General features: G+C 37.2%; 5 protein-coding genes across 6 annotated transcripts; all 5 read left to right on the top strand.

Annotated features, from left to right (window-relative positions):
• Positions 22-12,565, top strand: LOC18769592 (putative F-box protein At1g65770). The gene is made up of 6 exons (XM_007203303.2): positions 22-102; positions 747-1,067; positions 1,184-1,240; positions 1,763-1,904; positions 8,022-9,302; positions 12,358-12,565. Exon 5 carries the CDS (start codon positions 8,032-8,034, stop codon positions 9,283-9,285), a length of 1,254 nt encoding a protein of 417 aa, XP_007203365.2. The 5' UTR covers positions 22-102; positions 747-1,067; positions 1,184-1,240; positions 1,763-1,904; positions 8,022-8,031; the 3' UTR covers positions 9,286-9,302; positions 12,358-12,565.
• On the top strand, positions 10,680-12,158 carry LOC18770438 (F-box protein SKIP23). Of its 2 annotated transcripts, none has more exons than XM_020567909.1 (2): positions 10,680-11,784; positions 11,993-12,158. In XM_020567909.1, the coding sequence occupies exons 1-2, from the start codon at positions 10,903-10,905 to the stop codon at positions 12,056-12,058; spliced, it is 948 nt and encodes a 315-aa protein (XP_020423498.1). In that variant the 5' UTR covers positions 10,680-10,902; the 3' UTR covers positions 12,059-12,158. The 2 variants fall into 2 exon arrangements, with proteins under 2 accessions (XP_020423498.1, XP_020423497.1); XM_020567908.1 differs by having other exon boundaries at positions 11,987-12,158.
• On the top strand, positions 13,741-15,294 carry LOC18771717 (uncharacterized protein At1g65760). Its single transcript, XM_007203343.2, has 2 exons — positions 13,741-15,054; positions 15,128-15,294. The coding sequence occupies exon 1, from the start codon at positions 13,817-13,819 to the stop codon at positions 15,047-15,049; it is 1,233 nt and encodes a 410-aa protein (XP_007203405.2). The 5' UTR covers positions 13,741-13,816; the 3' UTR covers positions 15,050-15,054; positions 15,128-15,294.
• Positions 19,577-20,401, top strand: LOC18770335 (zinc finger MYM-type protein 1). The gene has a single exon (XM_020569024.1). It carries the CDS (start codon positions 19,577-19,579, stop codon positions 20,399-20,401), a length of 825 nt encoding a protein of 274 aa, XP_020424613.1.
• Positions 21,835-23,280, top strand: LOC18770403 (F-box protein At2g17690). Its single transcript, XM_020569023.1, has one exon. It carries the CDS (start codon positions 21,835-21,837, stop codon positions 23,278-23,280), a length of 1,446 nt encoding a protein of 481 aa, XP_020424612.1.

Raw genomic sequence — 24,433 nt, 5'->3', positions numbered from 1 at the left:
ATTTGGGTTACTTGGATTTCAGATGGAATTCTCATATTCTAGTTCTAATAGCGGTTTTGGATTGTTGTCCTTGGAGTCATGTTCAGACCTTGAGAATATTTGGTAATTAATTCTCATTTTCTCACTACTTTAACTCAAAATATCTCCTCATAATTCTTCTCAACACTTAACATGTGTTCATTTATATAATTATAGTTAACTCTTTGCTTTGTATTTGTGAAACTATGATTATGCTCATAGACAAGTGTCAAGTGTTGAGAATGGTTGTAAGAATATACCTTAGGTTAGAGTGGTGAGCAAAAATATATGTTTGTTGGATAAGTTTTTTAAACATAAATTAAAAAAGACAAACAAAGTCTAGCACAATGAAAAAATGGCATTCACTTGCATATCAATGATTTCATGTTTGAGGTTCGAATTCTTATGGTACATTGGTTGTTTGGGTGAGAATCCCCTACCTTATAGTTTAAACTAGAGCTGGGCATATGGGACCGAAAACTGGCCAAATCGGCCGAACTGAACCGATCGGTCCAGTTTGGTGTGGTTTTCTTCTCTTTGTTTTTGGTAAACGGTGCATGAACCGGATCGAACTGGCCTTCACGGTTGGGCGCTAGGTCCATAATTTTAAAAACCGTCAATGAACCGGACCGAACTGGGTATATTAAATTATATATAATTAAATAATTATAATACACGTGGCTGATTTCTATTGGATTATGATTTATGTTCTGTGCACTTGTGCACAGCATATCCAAGCCATTCAAAACTTAATCTAGGTCGATCATCCCCAATTCAATCGTGCGGCCTCATCCATCTCTCCTCCCCTTTGCCTCTTTGACGTCACCTCAGCCTCACCGCCTCAACCTCGCATCATCACCACCACTCACCGTCGACTTGGCGCCGTCGCATCATCGGCGGCACCTCTTCTTCGTAGCCTGACTTGCACGCACCTCCCTCTCATCTTTCAGTTTCTCTATCTCTCATCTCTACGTCTCTCATCTCTGAGTTTGTCATCACTCATTCTGCTCTCTCATCTTATTTTTCAGACAAGGTTTCTCTTTGCAAAGGTTAGTTGATTCCTCAACAATTTCTTTTTTTGTTTTGTGATTTTTGTTTATGTTATAAACCCTAATTATTGGGGGTTTTGGTATAGCCCTAATTTTTGTAGTTCTTGCATATGCAGACATTTTATCTAGCAAATTGGAGAGTTTTGAACTGGTGTTTGTGTTGAAAATCAAGGGTAAGTTTCATTTCCTTCCTATATATGTGTTTTGTTTTGTTTGTAAATTGTAACTGTTATAGCCTATTCTCTATAGATATCTGTGATTCTGTGGTGTGTATTGAAGCCTGAACACATAAAAGCCTCTAATTCAAGACTAGTTTAGCTGTCATTTGTTATCCTTGATTAGCTTTATTATTAGATAGAAAGGGTTAATGTACTATTAAGTATTAAGGAACACATTTCTGTAAAAGGCTTGATTATGCAGTTTAATTGGGTTATTGTTCATGTCAAGATTATGCAGTTTAATTGATAATATAATTACAATTTTCTTTACTTGTATGAAAGCAGTTGTGAATAATTTTAATCTATAGTCAATGGGTTTAATTTACATATGTTTTGAAAAACAATAATAAAGAAGTAAAAGTTTTGACTCATAGCTTTGAAAATCTGTTTGGTGTGTAAATGTTTATTACATTTGAAGTGTTAACATGTTTTGGCATGTTTATGAGTTTGTTTATGAATATGTTTTTCATTTAATAGGCCTTAAAAATGTCAAATATGGAAGCTAGTCCTACACCTACAACAAATGATACACCACAAGTAGTTGGGGATGGAGCAGCTACACTCCCTTCACGTCCTTCCACTTTCGGGAAAGATCAAGCCTATTAGGAAAGCATCGGAGGTATGGAAACATTTCATTAAGGAACCATTTGAACTAGGGAGTAATATTGGACCTAGAGCTTCTTGTAAGTATTGTCGTGCATCTTATGCATGTGATCCCATAAAAAAATGGGACATCTACAATGATGCAACATTTGAGAGATAAGTGTACGGGGGGTGTCCATTAAGAGAAGAGAACAAACAAAAAGTTCTTGTATTTGACAACAAAGGAACTGTAGTTGTGCATTCATATAGCAAGGAGAGAAGTAGAATTGCCTGTGTGAAGATGATAATACTTGATGAGCTTCCATTTAGGCATGTGGAATGTGTCAGTTTTAGGATATTTATGAGAGAGTGTCAACCTAGATTTGATCCACCATCTCGTAGAACCATTGCTAAAGATGTGTGAGATTTTTTTCAAGAAGAAAAGGTAAAAATCAAGAGTGTATTAAATCTAAATTCACAAAGAGTGTCGCTTACCACGGACACTTGGACTTCCTTGCAAAATGTGAACTATATGGCTTTGACAGCCCATTTCATTGATGATAGCTGGAAGAGAATCATCAATTTCTGTCAAATTACAAATCATAGAGGTGAGGCTATTGGGAGACTTGTGGAGGATTGTTTGCATGATTGGGGAATAGATAAAGTTTTCACAATTACACTTGACAATGCTACGGCTAATGATGGGACCATTAGGCATATGAAGAGGCAATTGAAGCTTTGGGGCACTCTTTTGCTAGATGGTGATTGTTTACATATGAGATGTTGTGCGCATATCCTTAATTTGATAGTTTTTGATGGGTTGAGTGAATTGCATGACTCAATTAAAAGTATTCGCAAAGCTTGTGTATATACAAGGTCGTCCCCATCTAGGTTGGACAAATTTAGGCATTGTTTGCAAAAAATTGACAGCAAAGCTTTATTACCTTTGGAGTGTAAAACAAGGTGGAACTCAGTTTATCTTATGTTAGAAGCTGCCTTAAAGTTGCAAAGAGGGTTTGATAAGTTGGAAGAGGAGGTGACAGACTATGTATCTTACTTTCATCAAAGTGGTGGTGATCGTGATGATGGTATTCTAAAAAAGAAGAAAAGAAAGGTTCAAGAAGGGGAAATCTGCACTAAAAAAAAGAAGCCTCCAACCACTGCGGATTGGGAGTATGCAAGAGCTTTTGCGAAGTTCTTGAAAAGATTTTACGAGGCTACCTTCAAAATTTAGTGCATATAAGATGGTTACTTCCAATATCCCCTTCAATGAGATGCTTTCTATTGTTGATGAGTTGAATGCAATGATTGTAAGTGAAGACATTTTTTTGAAAAAAGTTGCAACTTCAATGAAAAAGAAGTTTGATAAGTATTGGGGTAATATTCAAGAAGTGAACCAAGTTTTGATTGTGGTGGTGGTGCTTGATCCCCGTTACAAAATGAACTATATCCAATATAGCTTTGATGAGTTAGAAAGTGATGATTCGAAGGTTACTTTGATGGTAGAATGAGTGAAGGATCTCTTAATGCGGATGTATGAGGCCTATAAGAAAGTGGAACCAGCAGCTGTCCAATCTACTGCAGAGGCTAATGTAGAAAGTGGAGGGGAGGTAAGAGTTGAATGCAATGATCCAAGACTTAAAAAATTTGCGAGAACAAGAAAAGATAGAGTCGTGGTTCAAATTAAGAATGAGGTGGACAAGTATTTATTAGAGGCAGCTCAAGATCCAGAAATAGCAAACTTTGATTTGCTAGATTGGTGGAGAGAGAACTCTCCAAGATTTCCAGTTCTATCTAAGATTGCAAGGGATGTGTTTGCTGTCCCTGTTTCAAGTGTGCCTTTGGAAGCTGCGTTTAGTATGGGAAAAAGGGTTGTGGATCCTTTTAGGGCGTATTTGACTCCTAAAACAATTGAGGCCCTTGTTTGCACTAAGGATTGGCTAAGCCAAGTGGCTTTTGACTTCAACAAGCAGCCAAGTGAAGATGAGCTTGAGTTTTATCAAGCTTTGGAGAAAATAGAATCAGGCACTGCTGTTATGTTTTTATTTTTATTTTTTTCTGTTTTAATCTTGTATATTTGAATTTGTCTTACATGTTCTTTATTCTTGTAGATATTCAAACTTTGCAACGGAATGAAAATGAACAAGTGGCCACTGGCCACTAATGCTTACTGCAAAAAATTAAAGGAAGCATGAAGAATTGGTTTGTAAAGGGGCTGGACAGTTTGTATGCACTAGGTTTATATTGGAGCTCACTTAAATATTTTATCTTGGAGCTCTTTTTTGATGATATTGAAGTAGGTTTTTGAACATAACAACATAGGTTCGTTACTTAAAAGGGCTGGACTGTAATAACCCAAATCTTAATTTATATTTAATTAGTAATTTATTAAGAGGAAAAAACAATTTTGCCTTTAGAATAATTTATTAAAGAAAAGTTGACTTTTTGACCAAGAAGTAATTTGACAATTTCACACACACCCTGTTGCGTAGAGCACGACGAAACGAGTTCGTAGACACGAAGTGGACTCAAATCGGAGCTTTAACGAAGTAAATATGGTTAAAATACTCCAAAGGGCAGAACAATAATTTGAAAAAAATCAGATTTTACAAAACTCACTTCTCTCTCTTCTCTCTCTCTCTCTCTCTCTCTCTCTCTCTCTCTCTCTCTCTCTCTCTTTCTCTCGTCGCGACAATCCCCTCCCCCTTACACAGCCGATCGGTTCTCTCCTCGCTGCCACCACGTCCGGCCACCATCTTCGTCGGCACCGGTCCCAAAAGAACCAGCTCATCCTCCTCTACGAGTCCTAGCCCTCGGCTGCTTCACTCCGCCGCCGGTGTCGCCGGAATTTGCAGAAATCCGATGATTTTTTTCAAATCTTCAAACCACTTATTCTTCCTAATTTCTTCTCCAAATTTGACGAGTAAGGTATGGATTTCTACCTATTTTCCATACTCTAGCTGATGGTTGGGTAGGATTGCATTGATTTTGAACGTAGATAATTGATTTTCGAATTGGAAATTCGTCCGATTTTCGGCCTCCGAGTTCGGCCACTTCCGGTCAGTTTTTGAGGTAGGTCCAAGAACAAAAGTGGTTCCAAATAGGGTGTTATATCTAGGGTAGGAGTTTGGGGCCGCGGTTTGGAGATTTTCCGGCGATACGTAATCATTTTGGGCACCCAGCGCTGCCAGTACGTGTGGCGGTGCGTGGGCAAGGGTAGTGAAGTGGCACTGTGTCTTGATGAGATCCTTAGGTTGTCATGAGAGCGTAGGAATTCGCGGATCTCAATTTGGATACCATTTGAGTCTCGAACGGATTTTACATATTGTGCGATTTCTGGGTGCAATACTGTGGAGCCGTTGGATCGTAATCAGTTTCAGCTAGCTTACTCTAGACAATTTCAAAATCGTGAATCGAAGTCCCGGATACTCCGAAATCGCAAACCCTAGGGCTAGGGTTTAGAAATCGTGCGATTGTACAATCGTGATCAATTCGACCGTCCAATCGAGACAAACCCTCGAGACATGTGTCCTAGGTATATTGGAACTTCTAGAGGCTTCCGGATCATATTGCGAGGTCATGGACCCGAGGGGTCCCGGGTTGACTTTTTGGGACTTTAGCGCTTTTTGAGTCCCAAGATACTGCTAAACTATTCCAAGCTTTTATGGCCATAGAACCAATTTTAATTTGACGCACGTACTTCTAGGAGCCAGGGGTTAGGGTTTTTAAATTAATACTATATTGTATTAATAGAATATTATGGTCATTGAATCAGGCACCCGGGCACCAGTTGATCTGCAAGAGGGACCTTCAAGAGGTCCAGCGAGCACGGACTACCAGTAAGTGGACTCTTTGTTTTTATAAATGAATTTAAACAGTTCAGTTTCAGTTACAGTATTTGATCTTGAATAAATTTTATTCCAAGATTAGTGTTATAAGCTGTTTTATGCTTTTGAATATTTTATTTTGTATGCTGCCGAGTGGAATACCCTTTAACGGATATAAGAAAAGAAATTCTAGTTAATTATCAGATAAATGGCAGCAGAATTTTTAAAGGTTACAAGAATTCAGTTATCCAGCGGATTTTCTTCTGAAACAATGGATACTAGTACTCCATGAAGTCTCACTATCTCATCTATGAAAATCTTAGCCAGTTTGTTCAAACTATAATTTGCTCTCACCGGCAGAAAATGAGCGGACTTGGTGAGTCGATCCACGATTACCCACACTCCATCATGCTTCCTCTATGTTTGGGGAAGCTTGAACACGAAATCCATCGTAATCCGCTCCTACTTCCATTCAGGAATCAGAAGCGGTTGCAACAACCCTGATGGTTTCTGTCGCTCAGTTTTCACTTGCTGACAAAGTAGGCACCTTCTAATGTACTCTGCTATTTCTTTCTTCATAAAAGGCCACCAGTAGTGCTCTCTCAGAGTATGATACATGTTTGTGCTTCCAGGGTGCATTGCAAATAAATTAGTTGTATAACTGTTTTTACAGTGGGGTTAGTATGTTCATATGCTATTTTTTAAACTTTGTTTTTAGGTCCACTCACCCTTTTTAATGTTTTGCGCCCCCAAGCAGTAGGCGTGCACAATGATCCACCACCGAGCAGTTTTCCACCTTCCGCGCCTTCTTTTTGATGTAGGACTTTTTGTTTTGTAAAAGGATCGACTACTTTGTAAATTCTTAGTACCATGAGTATGATTGACTTATATACATGTATAATTATCTGAGTGCATTGATTTTAGTAATAAAGAGAATAATTTAGTTTGTATAACTGTTTTTACAGTGGGGTTAGTATGTTCTTATGTATTTTTCTAAACTTTATTTTTGGGTCCACTCACCCTTTTTAATGTTTTGTGCCCCCAGGCAGTAGGCTTGCACAGGGATCCACCACCGGGCCGTTTTCCACCTTCCATGCCTTCCTTTTGATGTAGGACTTTTTGTTTTGTAAAAGGATTGACTCCTTTGTAAATTCTTAATAACCGCTCTGATGTTTTGCCCTAGACTTAGAATTGAACTGTTGGAATGTATATATACGTATGCTGGCAGTTGGTTGTATATATATACTTGTTTGGCATGTGTAAATGTTTTGGTATTGAGCTAGTTACAAGAGAAACTCTGCCGATTTTTCGGTAGAAGTCAACTTTATTATGTTATCGTGCTTTGCATAGAAGGGCAATTAGGTCATTTGTGCCCGACATCCGCCAGGTGTCGGACACGCACAGGGTCCAGCTCGAATTCCAAAGCGGAATTTGGGTCGGGTCCTGTCATGGACAGTAGGAAGTTCAGATGTGGAAGCCTTTTTTGATGAGCTCACTTAAATATTTTAGAGTTGGAGCTCTTTTTTGATGAGATTGAAGTTGGTTTTTGAACATAACAAGATAGGTTTGTTATGAAAAGGGCTGGACAGTAGGAAATTTAGATGTGGAACCCTTTTTTGATGAGCTCACTTAAATATTTTAGAGTTGGAGCTCTTTTTTGCCAAAAACTTTTTGCACTTACAAAGATAGGTTTGTAAACTTTGTACTTTGTACTTCAAAACGTGAATGATGGATGTAATTTATAAACTTTGTACTTAAAAAGTGAATGATGGATGTAATTTGTAAATGCTGAATGATGCATATGGTTTACTTTGAAACTTTGGATGGATGTGAATAATGAATGATGCATATGTTTTAGTTTTAGTTTGAATTGAAAGGATTGATTGAATGAATGAATTTGAATATGTTGTGATGTGAATAGTGAATGAATATCAAGCAGGTTGTGAATGAATGTTTGAGTTTGAATGAATTTTAGAGATTACATGTTTTCACCAAACCAAACCGAAGTAACCGGTTAACCGAGATGATCGGTTTCTCACCTCATTAGTTAGGCGCACGGTTTGGCCTTAAAACCGAACCAAACCAAACCGAGTCCACCTCTAGTTTAATATAAACTTTTTTTTTTTTTTTTTCTGGCTTAGAAACCAAATTGCAATTTTATGTAAAACTCAATTACCAAAAAAAATATTGAACTTTAATAAATATTTTAAAAATAAAATATTGACTCTCGTGAAGCGTGACATGAGACTATTAAAAAAAGTAAACTAGTAACTACTAGTAGCGCAACAGCCAAAAACTAACGCCGAGTGTTTCATCAAATTTAACAGAAGAAGCACAATGCTCTGCAAAACTACTCATCAAAGTCAACAGAAGAAGAAGCACAAGGCCGACATGGATGGCAGCAGCAGCAGAGTCGACTGGACCAACCATCCACCCCAACTCTACCCACTCATCGCCGACCACCTCAAAACCCACATCGAAGTCCTCCGATTCCGCAGCGTCTGCAGCTCCTGGCGTTCTTCCATTCCTCCGTTCCTCGCTACCATATCTCCCAATTTCCCTTTCCCCCACGGGCCCACTGGCTTCCTCTCACAAATCACCGTCTACCTCACCCGACCCGATCAGAATCCGAATCCTTCCTCGTCGTCCTCGTCGTCCTCGTCGCCTTCATCCAAGGGCTGGTTGCTGAAGCTCGAAGAGTGCGCGGACAAGATTCGCCTTCTGAATCCGATAACCAACTGGCGGGTCAGCTCTGTCAAGGACAACGTTGCAAGAAATCCAACGGATTTGAACCTGGTGGACCTTAACATGGTGGAGCTGGGCAAAGCATATGCGCTGAGATACGCAAAGGGTTCTGGTTCTATTTTTGGTATAAACAAGGTGATTGTAGCCACTAACTTTATAGACCGCTCTATTTTCATGATTTACGATGAAGGAAAATTGGGTTTTGCCCAAATTGGAAATGAGAAGCTCAGACTCATCAATGACCAAATTTCTGATTACGATGATTTGATTGTGTACAAGGGTCAGCCTTTTGTTATTAACAAATGGGGTCAAATTTTTAGGATCAATTCGTCTCTGGAGTTGGTTCCTTTTTCTCCTCCGATTGGTTTTGGTTGCAGAAAGAATTTAATTGAATGTTGCGGAGAGCTTTATGTGGTGGATAGGTACCTTGATCAGCAAGATAAAAAATCACAAGTACCTCTTCATAATGCTAGTTATAATTTTTTCCTTCGCCATCCTCCTCTTCGTCGTCGTCGAAGAATCTGCGACGCTGATCGGCCCAAGGCAGTTGATTTCAAGGTCTATAAGTTGGGTGATGAAGAGTTGGGGGGCAGATGGGTTGAAGTGAAGAGCTTGGGGGATCAAGCTTTCTTCTTGAGTGTTGATTGCTGTTTCTCTGTTTTGGCTACAGAGTTGGAGGGTTGCAAAGGGAATTGCATTTACTTCACAGATTCAAATGACATTGGTTTCGCGTTGAAAGAGTTGCTCAGATCAGATGGGTCTGTTTTCAGCTTGGAAGATCGTAGCATTAATTGGCTTAGTTCTTCCCCTGTTTATTCTCAGATGTTTTGGCCACTCCCAGCTTAATTATCCTTTGGATTAATGTAAGTGTGTATATATATATATATATGCTTGTGTTGTTTTTATATACTCTTAACAAGCTTACTTGACAAACAAGCTTTCTGGTACCTGTTCTTAATTGATAAACAAGCTTTAGTTGTTTTCCCCCTAATATTCTCTATATATTAATTACTTATGATGTTACAAATTATTTTCAATTTATTTTTATAATTATCTGAGATTTTACAAATTATTAATCTAAGATTTTTATACCAAAACTGTCTGGTTGCATAATTGCATTGTCTAAAGGAGGAGAGAGAGTCTCTGTTTCCTCCTTTTTCCTTTCTCTCTTCTGTGAGAGTTCATCCTCTCCTCTGTGAGAGTTTTTTTTACATCTTCTGGTTGTTGTTCCATTTCTTCTCATCTTTTCCTCCTTTCCCTACTTCTCTCTGAATCTCCAATCTCACTTCTTCCCATCCTTCTTATCTCCCTCATCTCTATTTCCTCTTATCTCCAAACACCCTTATCTATCCATTACATTTCCCTCAAGTTCTCTTCTTTCAATATATTTCCACAATTCTTGTTAATACTTGACACGTGTCTATGAACATAACTATAGTTCCACAAATACAAAGCAAAGAGTTAACTATAGTTATGCACATAGACACATGTTAAGTGTTGAGAATGATGTTAAGGATACACCTTGGGTTAGAGTGGTGAGCAAAAATATGCGTTTGTTGGATAAGTTTTTTAAACATAAAATTAAAAAAGGCAAACAATGTCTAGCAAAATGAAAAAATGGTCTTAACTTGCAGATTGGTGATTTCAGGTTCGAGGTTCGAATTCTCATGGCACGTTGGTTGTTTGTATGAGAATACTTTATAGTTTAAACTATACCTAAACATTTTTTTTTCTTCTTAGAAATTAAATTACAATTTCGTGTAAAACTCAATTACCAAAAAAATATTTAACTATAATAAATCTATATATATAAAGCAAAAAGCAGAGAATTGTGAAATATTCAAAATACCAGAAAATGCTCTTGGTTAATTCAAATATTAATAATTAAAATTATTAATTAAATGAGGATAATATGATAAATTCATAATTTTCATATTAAAACAAAATTAAATAATAAGTTATATTTTTATGAAACACAACTATTCATTATTATTTTTAATTCTAAAATAAAATTTTAAATTTTAAAAAAAAGTCCGCACATGCGAAGAGGCTAGTATTTTAAAAAGAAAATATTGACTTTCGCGAAGCCTGTGACATGAGACTATTAAAAAAGAATAATGCTACTCTTATCATATTTGCATACTACATTCTTATACAATCTTATATGGCAGCTGAGGTGAACAGTCACATCAATTAAAATTATTTAATATTTTTTTATTTTTTATGATTTATTCTAATATTTATTTTTCTAATTATCTTAATTAAAATACACTTCATTGATTTAATTGACGTGATATATAATATGGATATGCCACATTATGTGGTATAGAAATATAGAATAAAAATGTGGTAAGTGTAACTTTACTTGTTAAAAAAAGTAAACCAGTGAGTAACTACTAGTAGCGCAAGAGAAAAAAAATATTTAACTCCGAGTGTTCCATCAAATTTAACTGAAGAAGCACAATGCTCTGCAAAACTACTCATCAAAGTCAACAGAGGAAGCACAAGGCCGCCATGGATGGCAGCAGCATCAGAGTCGACTGGACCAACCTTCCACCCCAACTCTACCAACTCATCGCCCAAAACCTCAAAACCCACATCGAAGTCCGACGATTCCGCAGCGTCTGCAGCTCCTGGCGTTCTTCCATTCCTCCTTTCTGCGCCTCCATATCTCCCAATTTCCCTTTCCCTCACGGGCCCACTGGCTTCCTCTCCCAAATCACCGTCTACCTCACCCGGCCCGACCCGGATCCGAATCTGAATCCGAATCCGAATCCTTCCTCGTCGTCCTCATCGCCTTCATCCATGGGCTGGTTGCTGAAGCTCGAAGAGTGCGCGGACAAGATTCGCCTTCTGAATCCGATAACCAACTGGCGGGTCAGCTCTGTCAAGGACGACGTTGCAAGAAATCCAACGGATTTGAACCTGGTGGACCTTAACATGGTGGAGCTGGGCAAAGCATATGCGCTGAGATACACAAAGGGGTCTGGTTCCATTTTTGGTATAAACAAGGTGATTGTAGCCCCTAACTTTAAAGACTGCTCAATTTTCATGATCTACAATGAAGGAAAATTGGGTTTTGCCCAAATTGGAAATGAGGAGCTCACACTCATTAATGACCAAATTTCTGATTACGATGATTTAATTGTGTACAAGGGTCAGCCTTGTGTTGTTAACAAATGGGGTCAAATTTTTAGGATCAATTCGTCTCTGGAATTGGTGCCTTTTTCGCCTCCTATTGGTTTTGGTTGCAGAAAGAATTTGATTGAGTGTTGTGGAGAGCTTTATGTGGTGGATAGGTACCTTGGTGCGAATCAGCAACAACAAACATCACCAAAAATTCATGTACGTAATGCTAGTTTTAATTTTTTTCTTCGCCATCCTCTTCGTCGTGGTCGAAGAATCTACGAAGCCGATCAGCCCAAGGCAATTGATTTCAAGGTCTATAAGTTGGGTGATGAAGAGTTGGGGGGTAGATGGGTTGAAGTGAAGAGCTTGGGGGGTCAAGCTTTCTTCTTGAGTATTGATTGCTGTTTCTCTGTTTTAGCTGCAGAGTTGGAGGGGTGCAAAGGGAATTGCATTTACTTCACAGATTCAAATGACATTGGTTTCGCGTTGAGAGAGTTGATCAGATCAGATGGGTCTGTTTTCTGCTTGGAAGATCAAAGCATTAATTGGCTTAGTTCTTCCCCTGTTTATTCTCAGATGTTTTGGCCACTCCCAGCTTAATTATCCTTTGGATTAATGTAAGTATACAAATGATTATGTTGTTTTTATATGCTCTTAACAAGTTTACTTGACAAACAAGCTTTCTGTATATGTTAATTACTTATGATGTTCATGTGTCACTAGGAAAAGGAAAAGGATTCTTTTTTTTCTTTTTTTGGTATTAATTATTTCTGAACTTGATCTTCACAGGGAACTTGCTTCCTGCTTACAGGGGAAAGAGGCTGGAGGTTCCAATTTCTCATGAAGAATGATTTGTAAAATTATCTACAGTGTAATCTAATGTTGTAATGGATTTGTAAATTATACATTTATGTAATACCAGGCATTCTCTCTTGAACTTGTATCTTTGTATGTTACTATTTAATGTTATGTTGGTTTTCTAGGATTTTGAAAGGAATTCTTAAGACATTCCCTTCGAAGAGGTTACCAGACGGGCTCTAGAAGTTTTTTTTGGTTAATGTATCTTTTTGGTAAATGAGTATTAATGGTTTTTTTTTTTCTGGTAAGTGAGTGCGAATGGTTTTTTTTTTCTGGTAAGTGAGTGTGAATGTTAATGTTTAATGTTATGTTGATTTCAAAAGGAATTCTTAAGCATTTTCTCTGCTTTAAAGCTTCAACTTTCATTGGCCAACTGCAACTAAATGGAAAAGATTAAATATTTTCTCTGGTTAATGATGTATCCTTTTTGGTAAATGAGTATTAATGGTATATTTTTCTGGTAAGTGAGTGCTAAATGCTAATGGTATTTTTTTGGTGAGTGAGTGTGAATGGTATTTTTCTTTTGTTTCTGGTGAGTTAAGTGCTAATGGTATTTTTGTCTGGCAAATGACTGTAAATGGTATTTAATTTTGGGAAGAGACTTGTAAGAGGCACACTGAGACAGGGAAGCAACTTTGCCTATTCAAGTGACACACAAGACAACTCTGTGTAGTCTGGATTTGTCCAGAAATGGAAAACAACCTTATCTAGTTTCTTACCTTAAAAGAAAACAAATACATGATTCTAGAATATCAAATTTTGACGTCATTATTTACCACATTATCAATTTCAATTTTTTTAAAGCATAATCAATTAATAATAAAGCATGACAACATTATAATTCAAATAGTTCCTTGCTCTATCCTCCTTGCATCTCACCCTCCTTCACTCATCCACTCTGATGGATGACAGTCGCCGACCCATTATCAACGTGGAGGGAAGTGAAAACCTTTGTTTGAAGTTAGACTTTGTAAATTTTGTCACTCTTAAAAGCAAAAATTAAAATTAAAAAAATAAGTACATCGATTTCCCGCCATTTATCAATCACCAATTAAAATCATACGCGTCATTTATCAAATAGAGGAAGGAACTACATTTATTTGTTAAAACATTACTAAACCTCGAATTATCTTAAAATGTCTTAAAAAACATTCATTCTTTGTTGGTTGAGTTGATTAGCATGCTAACTTACTAACTAAGCTCCCAACCGGAGCAGTGCTCCGGTTTGGGAGCAAAATTCCAGATTATTTGATGACTAAATTGGAGAAAAACAAATTTGTTTACCCTAGAATTGCAGTATAAAAGGATTATGTTCTTGGACAATGGTCCTACCATCACCTCTGCCTCCTTGACTGAAACTCTCACTCTCTCTCTCACTCTCTCTTTCTGCATGTCATCATCTGTCAACAGAAACAGAGGTCCTACCATGGATTCCAGAGCCCCCTGTTCAGTGGACGGGTCCAAACTCCCAGATGAGCTCTGGCACCGGATCGGCCAGCAGCTCAAACCTTTCATCGAACGGCTGCGATTTCGCAGCGTCTCCTACTCCTGGCGCCATTCCATTCCCCGATTCCACCCTTCCATTCCTACAGAATTCCCATACCCGTTCTCCTTCCACTCCAAAGCCTCCCTCGCCCGAACCACTCTCTACCTCCTCCGAACCAACCCATTTCCTTACGCCTCCACGTCATCACCATCCTCATCATCATCTTCCCCAAAGGGCTGGCTCCTGAAACTAGAAGAGTGCAACCAGAACCTGCGCCTTCTTCACCCCATCACCAACCGCCAATTGAGGTGCGGGGAGGACTTTTTCCCAGAGCACCTGAACTTTTTAAATTATAAGATGGTGGAGCTGGGCCAAGCCTACGCTCTCAAAAACTCAGCTGGCTCTGCCTACGTTGATCGCGTGAGCAAAGTCATTGAGCTCTCTCACTCTGAACCCTGCTCAATTCTCGTCATTCACCACAAAGGAAAACTGGGTTTTGCTCAGAATGGGGTCGAGCGTTTGAGAAGCATCGGCAATCGGTTTTCTAGTTACAGTGATCTGATTGTTTACAAGGGCCGGCCGTACGTTGTGGACAAATGGGGCACGGTTTTCCTGGTCGACCCGGCTCTGGGAGTGGTTCAATTCGCGCCTCGGTTGGTCTGTTTTGGGCACAAGAAGCATCTGGTCGAGAGCTGCGGAGATCTTTATCTGGTTGACAGGTACATGATGGCGGACCCGAATGGAAGACCAGACCCGGTTACCAGTTTCTATCGTTTTATTCGGCATCAAGGGAATGGTTGGCCTGATGCAATCGACGAATGTCCGCTGAATACCGTTAATTTCAGGGTTTATAAGTTGGATCAAGAGAGGAGGAGATGGGATGAAGTGCACAACTTGGATGACCAAGCATTCTTCTTGAACGTTGATTTTTCGTTCTCTGTTTCGGCTGAAGACATTGTTGGGTGCTCAAGGAACTGCATTTACTTCTCCGATCACCGGGAGAATCCTCTGGCGCTGAGAAGCTTGAGCACTGTTGGAGATGGTTCGGTTTTCAATTTGGCAGACCATAGCATTAGCGTTGTAAATGCTGCAGGAGCTCCATTCTTCGCCGATATATATTGGCCTTCCCTGCCTTAGCTTCTGTAAGCAATTGCTCTTCTTTCTCTCTCCTTGTGGGTTTTTGTGTTTGATTGCTTCTTGACATGATCTTGACAGGTGAAGTGTGAGAGAGCTCTGGAGTTTCAGAGATTTGGAGGTCCTGCCATGCCATGCCATGTTATCAGAAAAACCAGGGCTCGCAGGAGTGCAGTGAAGGAGAGAACTTATGGAACAGTTTCAGTCAGTTTTTAAGTTAATTTGACCTGGAAGTCTATGAATTTCAAGTTTCCAATTATATTAGCATGGGATTTTATTGTTATTATCTTTTGTTATTCTGAATGAAATAATAATGAATTGACTTTATGCTTATTATCTTTTGCAATCAGGAAGAAATGATCAATTATAAATAGGTGTTTGACAACTTTTCAAGTTACATATTAGTACGTAATATATTTTTTCCATAGGTATGAACAGAACCCATGTGACAATGGTTTCTACCTCACCTCTATCTTGCATCTCTTTCTTTTTCATGAGTCTGCAAAAACTCTCTATCTTTAATTTTTTTTCTTCTTTTCGTATCTAGAACTATCTCCTTTCCATTTTTCAAATCTCATCTCTCTCCGTATTTTTTCATATTTCATCATGCCTTCTCCGTTGTTTCATATCCTATTACTCTCTCTATCTCCCTATATTTTGTAGACATAGGACTTAGGTTTTCGAATGTGTTTGTTGCTAGCTTATTTGATTTGGTTGTCACAACAAAATTTTGTGTGTTGGCTTGAGTTGGGTGAATCGTTAGGCTCCTTAGTTATGTATAGGTGTTCAATCTGGTTTGGATTAGGTCGTTCTCCATTTTGAGTAATGTAGTAATAGTAAAGTGATTATGCAAAGTAGCTCCATGTCACATGTTATTTACAAAAGAAAATATCTTTCTAATCTAAGAATTTTATTTATTTCAGTCTTGGAGAGTTTCTAATTTCTCTATGCAATTGACTCTATCTCTTCAATTTTTTTCCTTTAAATATGCAGCTCTCTTTCTCTAATTTTCTTTTCTTATTTAGAACTATATCCTCTCCATTTTTCAAAGCTCCTCTCTCTCTCTCTCTCTCTCTCTCTCTCTCTCTCTCTCTCTCTCTCTCTCTCTCTCTCTATTTTCAAATCTCGTCACGCCCTCTCTTTTGTTTTATATCTTATCACACTCTCTATTTCTCCGTATTTTTTAGACTAGAACTTAGGTTTTCGAATGTGTTTGTTGTTGTAGCTTAATTTGATTCGGTTGTCAGAACAAATTTTTGTATGCTAGCTTGAGTTGAATTGATGGGATCCTTAGTTATGCATAAGTGTTGGATCTTGTTCGCATAAGCTCCTTCTCCATGTCGAGTTATGTGGTAACAGTCCAAGTCACATGCTATTTACAAAATAAAATATCTTTATAATCCAAAATTTTGATTTATTTCGATGTTAGAGACTTTCTAATTTCTCTCCACACCCAAGAATTTTCCTTCACTTCCAACTTTACCCCATGAATTTTCCTTCATCTCTTTGAAAATCTTTAAAACGTTGACACGAAATGAACTAGGGATCAATGTCTTTGAAATTTTGTGAATAGGTGTGGAGATCAAATTCTTGGGTGGTGTTCAAGATCATCATATTACTTCGCCATAATTTTAATCCCCGAAAAATTAAAAAAGAAAAAAGAATAAAAAAGACTTTTGGTTTCCGCCTAACTAGACCCATCATAATTATTACAGCCCAATGGGTAAACCCAGAAAGAAATGCCTAACTTGATATAATAATGCTTAAGAGCATCTTCGACTGATATGTCAAAAGTGCTACATAAATATTTCACAACTAGAAATAACATCTCACATCACAACATTAAAAGCCTAACTTAATATAATAATAATAAAACAACACAGACGGTGGCCCAATTTGATATAATAATGCCCAAAAAGACATTACAGCATTAAAGGCCCAGTTCTAGACGGTGGCCCGATTTTTTTTTGACCGTTTGAGCTTAGATTTTTATCGAGAATATAATAAAGAAATGCCTAACTTGATAAAATGTCAGTTAGCAAATGAAGGATATGGAGACTGGGAACAACCTAGTCTTTTGCTCAAAGAACATGAAACAGGCGTTGAGCACATCTTTCACATGATCACTTGGAAGGATGTGCGTCTCACATTGGAGAAAAATCAAGACAAGATTAACCAGGAGAAACAACACTGGAGAAATGTGTTGCCAAGAATCATTTCAGTTGTGAAATTTCTTGTTAAACATTTGTTCACATTCTTTTGAACAAATGACAGGATTTATCAAAATGATTGTGGAATTTTTTTTACCCAAATTGAAATGATTGCAGTCTGGGATCAAGTAATGCAAATGCATATTGGACGTGTTCAAAACAATGAGATTCATTGTCATTATCTAGGTCGTAACATTCAAGAATTGATAATTTTGTTAGCTTCTGAAATCAAAAGTGCAATCATAGTCTAAATATAGATCCCTACATTTTCTATTTCCTAGATATATACCCAGCACTCTATAAATCTATGTGTAAAACCCAATTTCAAATTTAAATGACCAGTAGGATATAAGAGGTCGTAGTATTTATATGTTTTTACATTGTTGCCACTAAACTTCATATTTTATTTATAATTTATTTCAAGCATTTCATTAACTGCCATAATTGTAATTAATATACTCCCTATTAATAGCATATCAATCACCCCATTTCTTTTAGTTGTCCTTCCCTCTCACATCTTGCCCCCTAAAATTGCAAACAAAACAAAAAATCTTTAAATTACATATCCAATAATGTACCTATGAAAAATATAATATAAATATATACATATAAAATATAGGTATATTATTTACCAAAAAAAAAAAACAAAGTCAGTTACTTTGTAATTGCGTACATTTTTCATAATTAAAAATAGGTACACAATAATTTATATAAAATATAGGTACATTATTTACCCACAAGTAAATTATTTTACAACATACCTATAAATGTGTAAGGTACATTATTTGGAGAGGAAAAATAGGTACATTATTAGAGGAAAAAAATAGGTAAGTTATTTGGAGAGAGAAAATTGGTTCATTTAAAAAAATTACTTTTAATCAAACAAATAATAGGTACTTTATTCAGAGAAAAAAAGCTATATTATTTATAGAAAAAATAGGTACATTATTTAGATAAATAATAGGCACGTTATTCGTAGTAGGTATGTTATTCAAATGGTAGGTACATTGGATGACATATAATACCTAAATCCTAATTGTAAGTACATTAAAATTAATGTAGGTATATTGGATGTCGTATAATGTAGGTATATTGGAATAGATAATTATGTACACTTTTCATACTAGCTAAATTATATTTTTCATAAAACAAACAAGTAATAGGTACATTATTTTTTCAACATAATTAGTATGTACAGTTTTATTTATAAACAATTATAAAGTGGATTATTAGTCATGTATAATTCATAAAAAGAAAATAACATAAACATTTTATTAAACAAACCGATTACCTAAATTTGAATTTATTGTTAAATTTTTTTAAAAATGTTTCAAAATTAATTCCTAAGTCCATTACAACCATTTGGAGATCTTTCCAAATTCAACATCTGTCATTATATACAATCCAATTAAAAACGGTTTTCATATTGATTCCTACATTAATATACAAAATGCAATAATGGCTTAGTTGGGGGTATTTTTGGAATCTGAAAAGTACAATAAATCAGATTTTATGCTTAATTAGGTAACTTGCTGAGTTGGATCCTAATCATGGGTTTTTACTTATACAAATTGGGTATTATTTATAGGAACAAAAAGTGAAGGGTTGTAGGTACGTCAAATTGAATTTGAAGGGTGTAAGCCAAATTTACTATAAAAAGAATTAAGGAAGCGAAGTATTTTTCTGTGATTCTTGATTGTACTCTTGATTCAAATGACGAAAAACAAATTTCTTTGTTTTTACGATATGTAGATGTTTCTACAAGTCCAATAAAAATAGAAGAGTACTTTTTAGGGTTTTTAAATGTGTGTTCGGGCCAAGGACTTTTTGAAGAATGGCAAAGTGTGTTAAAATCTCTTGACCTTAATCTTGACAATAATGTAAGAGGACAAGGATATGATCATGGATCTAATGTGAGAGGGAGAGACCAAGGTGTACAGAATAAGCTTTTAGATATAAATCGTAGAGCATGGTACATGCCATGTGGTTGTCATAGTCTAAACTTAACACTTGTGACATTGTAGACTCTTGTAGTGAAGCAAAATCTTTTTTTGGAGTGATACAAAATATTTATACATTGTTTTCTCATTGTTCAAAGTGTTGGAAAATTTTGGAAGATAATGTAAAATGTTTAACTCTTGAGCAATTAACGATCTCACATTATGAGAGTGAAATTGAAAGTGTTAGAGCAATAAGACTCCATGCTCTAGAAGTAAGAGAAGCTTTACTTCAATTAGGAGAAACTGTGTCTGACCTCAACGTGAGGTGCCAAGCTCTTTCTTTAGCAACATATGGATTTGATTTTGAGTTTTTATTACGCATGATTATTTGGTTTGACATACTCTCTGTTGTTGACTCTGTTAGCAAATACTTAGAATCTAAAGACATGCTTGTTGATGTTGCTATAGATGAGGTAAAAAGGCTGATTAATTTCTTTGAAGAATATAAAGAAACAAGGTTTACACAGGCCATGACTGTTGCTAAAGGAATTGCTACTGAAATGGAAAGTGATTATGTGTTTAATGAAACTTGTAAAACCCATAGAAAGAACCATGCTGAGAATGTCAACGGATCATCTCCTGAATCTGTTGAGGAATCCTTTAGAATTCATTATTTCTTACATATAGTGGATCAAGTTATAGGTTTATTGAAGAGAATGTTTGAACAGTTTCAGGCATATGAGGATGTTTTTGGGTTCTTGTTTAGTTCAGAGAAGTTAAATTCATTGGATGATAATCATTTGAAATCTTGTTGTGGTCATCTTGAATTCAGTCTAAAGCATGGAAAATCTTGTGATGTTGATGGAAATGATTTATTTGAAGAACAAAAATTCTTACGAGGGAATTTACCAAAAGAAAAAATGACAGCCCTTGAAATACTAAATTTCATAAAAGAACTAGGTCTTCCAAATGCATGCATTGCTTATAGAATATTATTGACTCTACCTGTTACATTGGCATCTACAGAAAATAGTTTTTCAAAATTGAAGTTACTAAAATCTTACTTGCAATCACCAATATCGCAAGAAAAATTAGATGGACGAGATTTGATTTCTGTTGAAAATGATCTTCTAGAAAATATTGATTATGAAAAATTTATCAATGATGTTGCAACAAAAATTGCAACAAGAAATGCTTCACATTGATACTTTGATGCTCTCACTAGTTATTGTTTTTTTTTCTTTTTTCTGCAGGTTTGCACTCATTGACTTGCTGGGGAGAGTGAAGATGGTTAATTCTTCTTTGGGAGAGCAGTCACGTTTATTTCATCTTTGGAAGTGACAGATCGCATCGCATTTTTCAACATATGGTGTTGGTTGGTAGTCACAGGAAGTTTTGGTAGCTGTCTGTAGCTGAAAGCGTCAAGGTTGTCAAATTCAAGATTTTAAAGTTCAGTTCACATATGGAAGAAAGCATCTGGGTGAAAAGTCAAGTGTTGTGGGTGTTGGGTGGTGATTATCTTTCTCTGCTTTTGTTCAAGAGTTCACAAGATTTAAGGGGTATTGAGTTAGTTTCACCAATTCCCAGATCATACAGTGTTTCTGAAAATCGTGTTGAACCAAGATGATTATTGAGCCACATTGGAGGATGGTATCACAAGCAGTCTAACTGTGTGTGGCAGATGTTCCGTTAACTCATCAGGATGAGACCTTTCTACGTTTTAGTTTGACGGCATTTGTAAGTGCAGAACACGTTGCTTCAGCTTGAATATCTTATCTGTTGAAAAATAATGTCCACTTGTGTTCTACACAATTCTAGAAGAATCATGAATAGGCATGCTTTGCAATAAGGCCAAGTGGAGTCAACTAATAGAACTCCCAATCTATGTGGAGTGAACCAATCAACTCCCAATCTGTGGGAGGGAACCAAAAGAACTCCCAAACTATTAGGGAGCCAAGAGCTACCCAAAGTCAGCTATGTTAGGGAGCCAATAAGCTCACCAATCAAAGTGTAAGGGCCAAATAGCCTAAACTAATCAAAGTGTAAGGGCCAAATAGCCCAAACTATTCTAAACCAAGTGTGGTGGCCAATAAGCCAATATGCTAAGTGTAGAAGGTCAATTAGCCTACACCGAGCCATGTACTATTCTCCTCCAAATATAATAAAATCACTTTGTTTTTCCCTTTCAAATCTAACATTATCTGAAGATTTTCTTTAGTTCATGTTTGTTTAGAGCTTAGACAACTAGAGCAGATTGTAGCACTTTCTGACTCAATAATATCCTGATTAACGTCATACCTCTATTTTGCTTCTTCTATGCTGTGTTATTTATTTTTGTACTACTCTCTCTCCTTCTCTCTCTCCTCCCCCTACCAAAACTTTCTCCAATCAAATATGGAAGTTGTGGATATAGAAATTGGGAGTGAAAACTTGCCAATTCTCGTAGGATTCGCTTTGAGATACAAGAGCTAAGTTTTCTCAATGAGAAAACAATAAAGTAAAAAAAAAAAGGAACTGATTGATCATTCAAGAATCCCGATTCTCATAGGACTATTTGTGCTTCACCAGGACGTTAAATAACCCCTCTGGCCTATGTATTCTTAAACATAAAACAACATACAATTATAAAATATTAAGGATGGCGAGCAGAATACCAGATGAATTATGGGAGAGCATTGGCAAGCGCCTCAACACAAAGACCGACGTTTCTCAATTTCGTGCTGTGTGTAAGTCATGGCGATCCTCTCTTCCTCTTTTTGCAAAACAGTTCCCTTTGCAATTCCCCATCCAAGTCACTAAGAAGTGCTCCCTCAGCTTCACCCTCAACGAGAGTGTAATCTATCATCTTGCACCTCCCGCCGCCACTGATCCCCGTGAAAGGGGTTGGTTGATTTGTGTCGAAGAAGGAGAGACGGGTGAAACTCATCATATGTTGCATCCACTCTCCCAGTCTACCGTTCTGCAGTTGCCCTACTCATATCCGAAGTTACTCAACTTATTGGAATATCGGGTATCTGAGGTGGCCAAAGTATATGTCCCACGTTTTAGGGATGACTGCTGGTTTTGTGGTAAGGCGGCCCTGTCCTTGAATCTCGATTTCCCTGCGGTCATGATGGTGATACGGGGAATGTTATGGTACGGAAAATTAGGCGTTGACAGAAAAAAGTGCATCCAAGTCTCTCCGTTGACTCGTGAACGTTCCATTTATGAAGATGTTATCTTTTATCAAGGAAAGTTCTGTGCTGTCTGCTATAATGGAACAGCCGTAGAGGTTGATTCTTCTCTTGACGTGACGATGATCGCGTCTCCAATAAAAGGTCGTTTTACCCTCAATTATCTGGTGGAGTCATCTGGGGAGGTTCTTTTGGTTCGTTTATCTGGTGAAGATTCTTATTCTTCTTGTAACTCTTCCGGTGAAGATTCTGATTCTTCTGATGAAGAGTCTGATTCTTCTTACCAGGAGCTCTCGCTGGCGCCAGCACCTGCTGAAGTTACCCACGAAGGTGGGTTTTCGAGTGGAGCTAACTATCGAGACTTGCGCATACTTGGTGAATTGGTTCTTGCACTGCCGCAAGTGCCAGCACCGGCTGAACTTGCCAAGCCGGTTCATGATGAAGATTCTTCTTACGAGGGCCTGCCGCAAGCGCCAGCACCAGCTGAAGTTGTCCACCCAGCTCATGACGAGGATTCTGATTCTTCTTCTGGTTCTTCTGTAAAGGTTTATAAATTGAATGCAGATGAGAAAGAATGGGTTGAGGTTGAGGCGGAAGCTTTGCGTGATCGAATACTGGTGGTGGGGAGCGACCACTGCTTCTCTGTTTCTACTGGAGATTTCCCAGGGTGCAGGGGGAGCTGCATTTATTTCTACAATCCAGATAATCGTACAATTGCGTTAGGAAGAGGAAGCATGTTGAGCCAAACCGCAGTGTTCTGCTTAGATTCTGGCACTTGGTTGCCGCTAACAGATTATCCAAGTTTTCAAAACATCTTTTGCCCACCGCCAACTTGGACTTGGTTGCCAACTTGCCAAGCCAACAACAAAGGAAAAGTAAACAACAAGACTTGGACTTGGACTTGGACATGAGGAGAAAGCAAAACAAAAGTACATGAAGTTGGTCTGTTGAGCGATGCTAATAGTTTGGATGACGATTGTAAATTTTGATCTATTCGTAATATGATAATTGAATCTGTTGTACGATCGTTGCGTGATCGAATATTGGTGCTGGGGCAGGAGGGCAGCTACTCCGTTTCTACTGGCGATTTCCCAGCTAGGGTACATCAGGGGGGTAGCATTTATTTCTATGATCAGGATACAAGAGCGGTAGAAAGAGGAAGAGTGTGTTGAGCAAAACTGGAGTGTTCTGCTTAGATTGAAGTTGGAAGCCAAAGCCAAAAATAGAAAATAAACAGATGAAACAAAACAAAAGGACATGAAGTTGGCCTCTTCTTGATTGATACCAAGTTATTCCTTTCTTCTTTTTTTCTTTTTTTTTTTAAATTTAATTATTATTACATGTATTGTTGATTGTTATTCCTTTTATTTATTTATTTATAAAATGCGACGAAAACAACATCATAACAGCGCCCTCGTCCTGCAATGAAGGATTTTCAAAACTAAAGGCAGGTCAGCCAAGTAGGAGAACTCATCATCCATAAACATTCTGGACCTTTCACATATGTCCGATATAACTCTGAATTCTTCTCTATCCTCTAAAATCTGAAAGCGATGACATATAGTTTTTATAAAATTGTAATGAGAATATCACATAGCAGTGGTGGACCCAAGAATTTTTCAACAAGTGGGCTAAATTTTTTTATTTTGAGAGATCTTTTATAACCAAGAATTTATGGGCTAATTATAAATATTATATGGTAGGATTATATATTTTTTTAAATGGAAAACATGGTATAATTTCAGTGGGTAGAAGAGAAAAAAATCTGATTTGAATGGCTAGGATAGATTGAATTCTAAAAGATAAGTGGGCTAATATTTAATTATAGTGAATTTTGTTGTACAATAAAGACTAAAATACAAAATCTGCACTGGACTTAAGCCCACTTGAGCCCCTTCCTAGGTCCGCCCTCGAAGCAGGCGGATGCTCAAACTCGTGTTTCCAAACATAAACAATATTTAATACTATAATTGTAGGAGACCTCTATAAATATTTGGTATCCCTTCTTTGATACCTAGGAAAATGAGGAAAATAAATATTTATTTTTGTTTAAGTTTTTCTTCT

Source organism: Prunus persica, chromosome G7 (assembly GCF_000346465.2).
Source record: "Prunus persica cultivar Lovell chromosome G7, Prunus_persica_NCBIv2, whole genome shotgun sequence".
NCBI lineage: Eukaryota > Viridiplantae > Streptophyta > Magnoliopsida > Rosales > Rosaceae > Prunus > Prunus persica.
The sequence above is the reverse complement of the archived record's forward strand: the minus strand, read 5'-3'. Positions and strand labels throughout refer to the sequence as shown.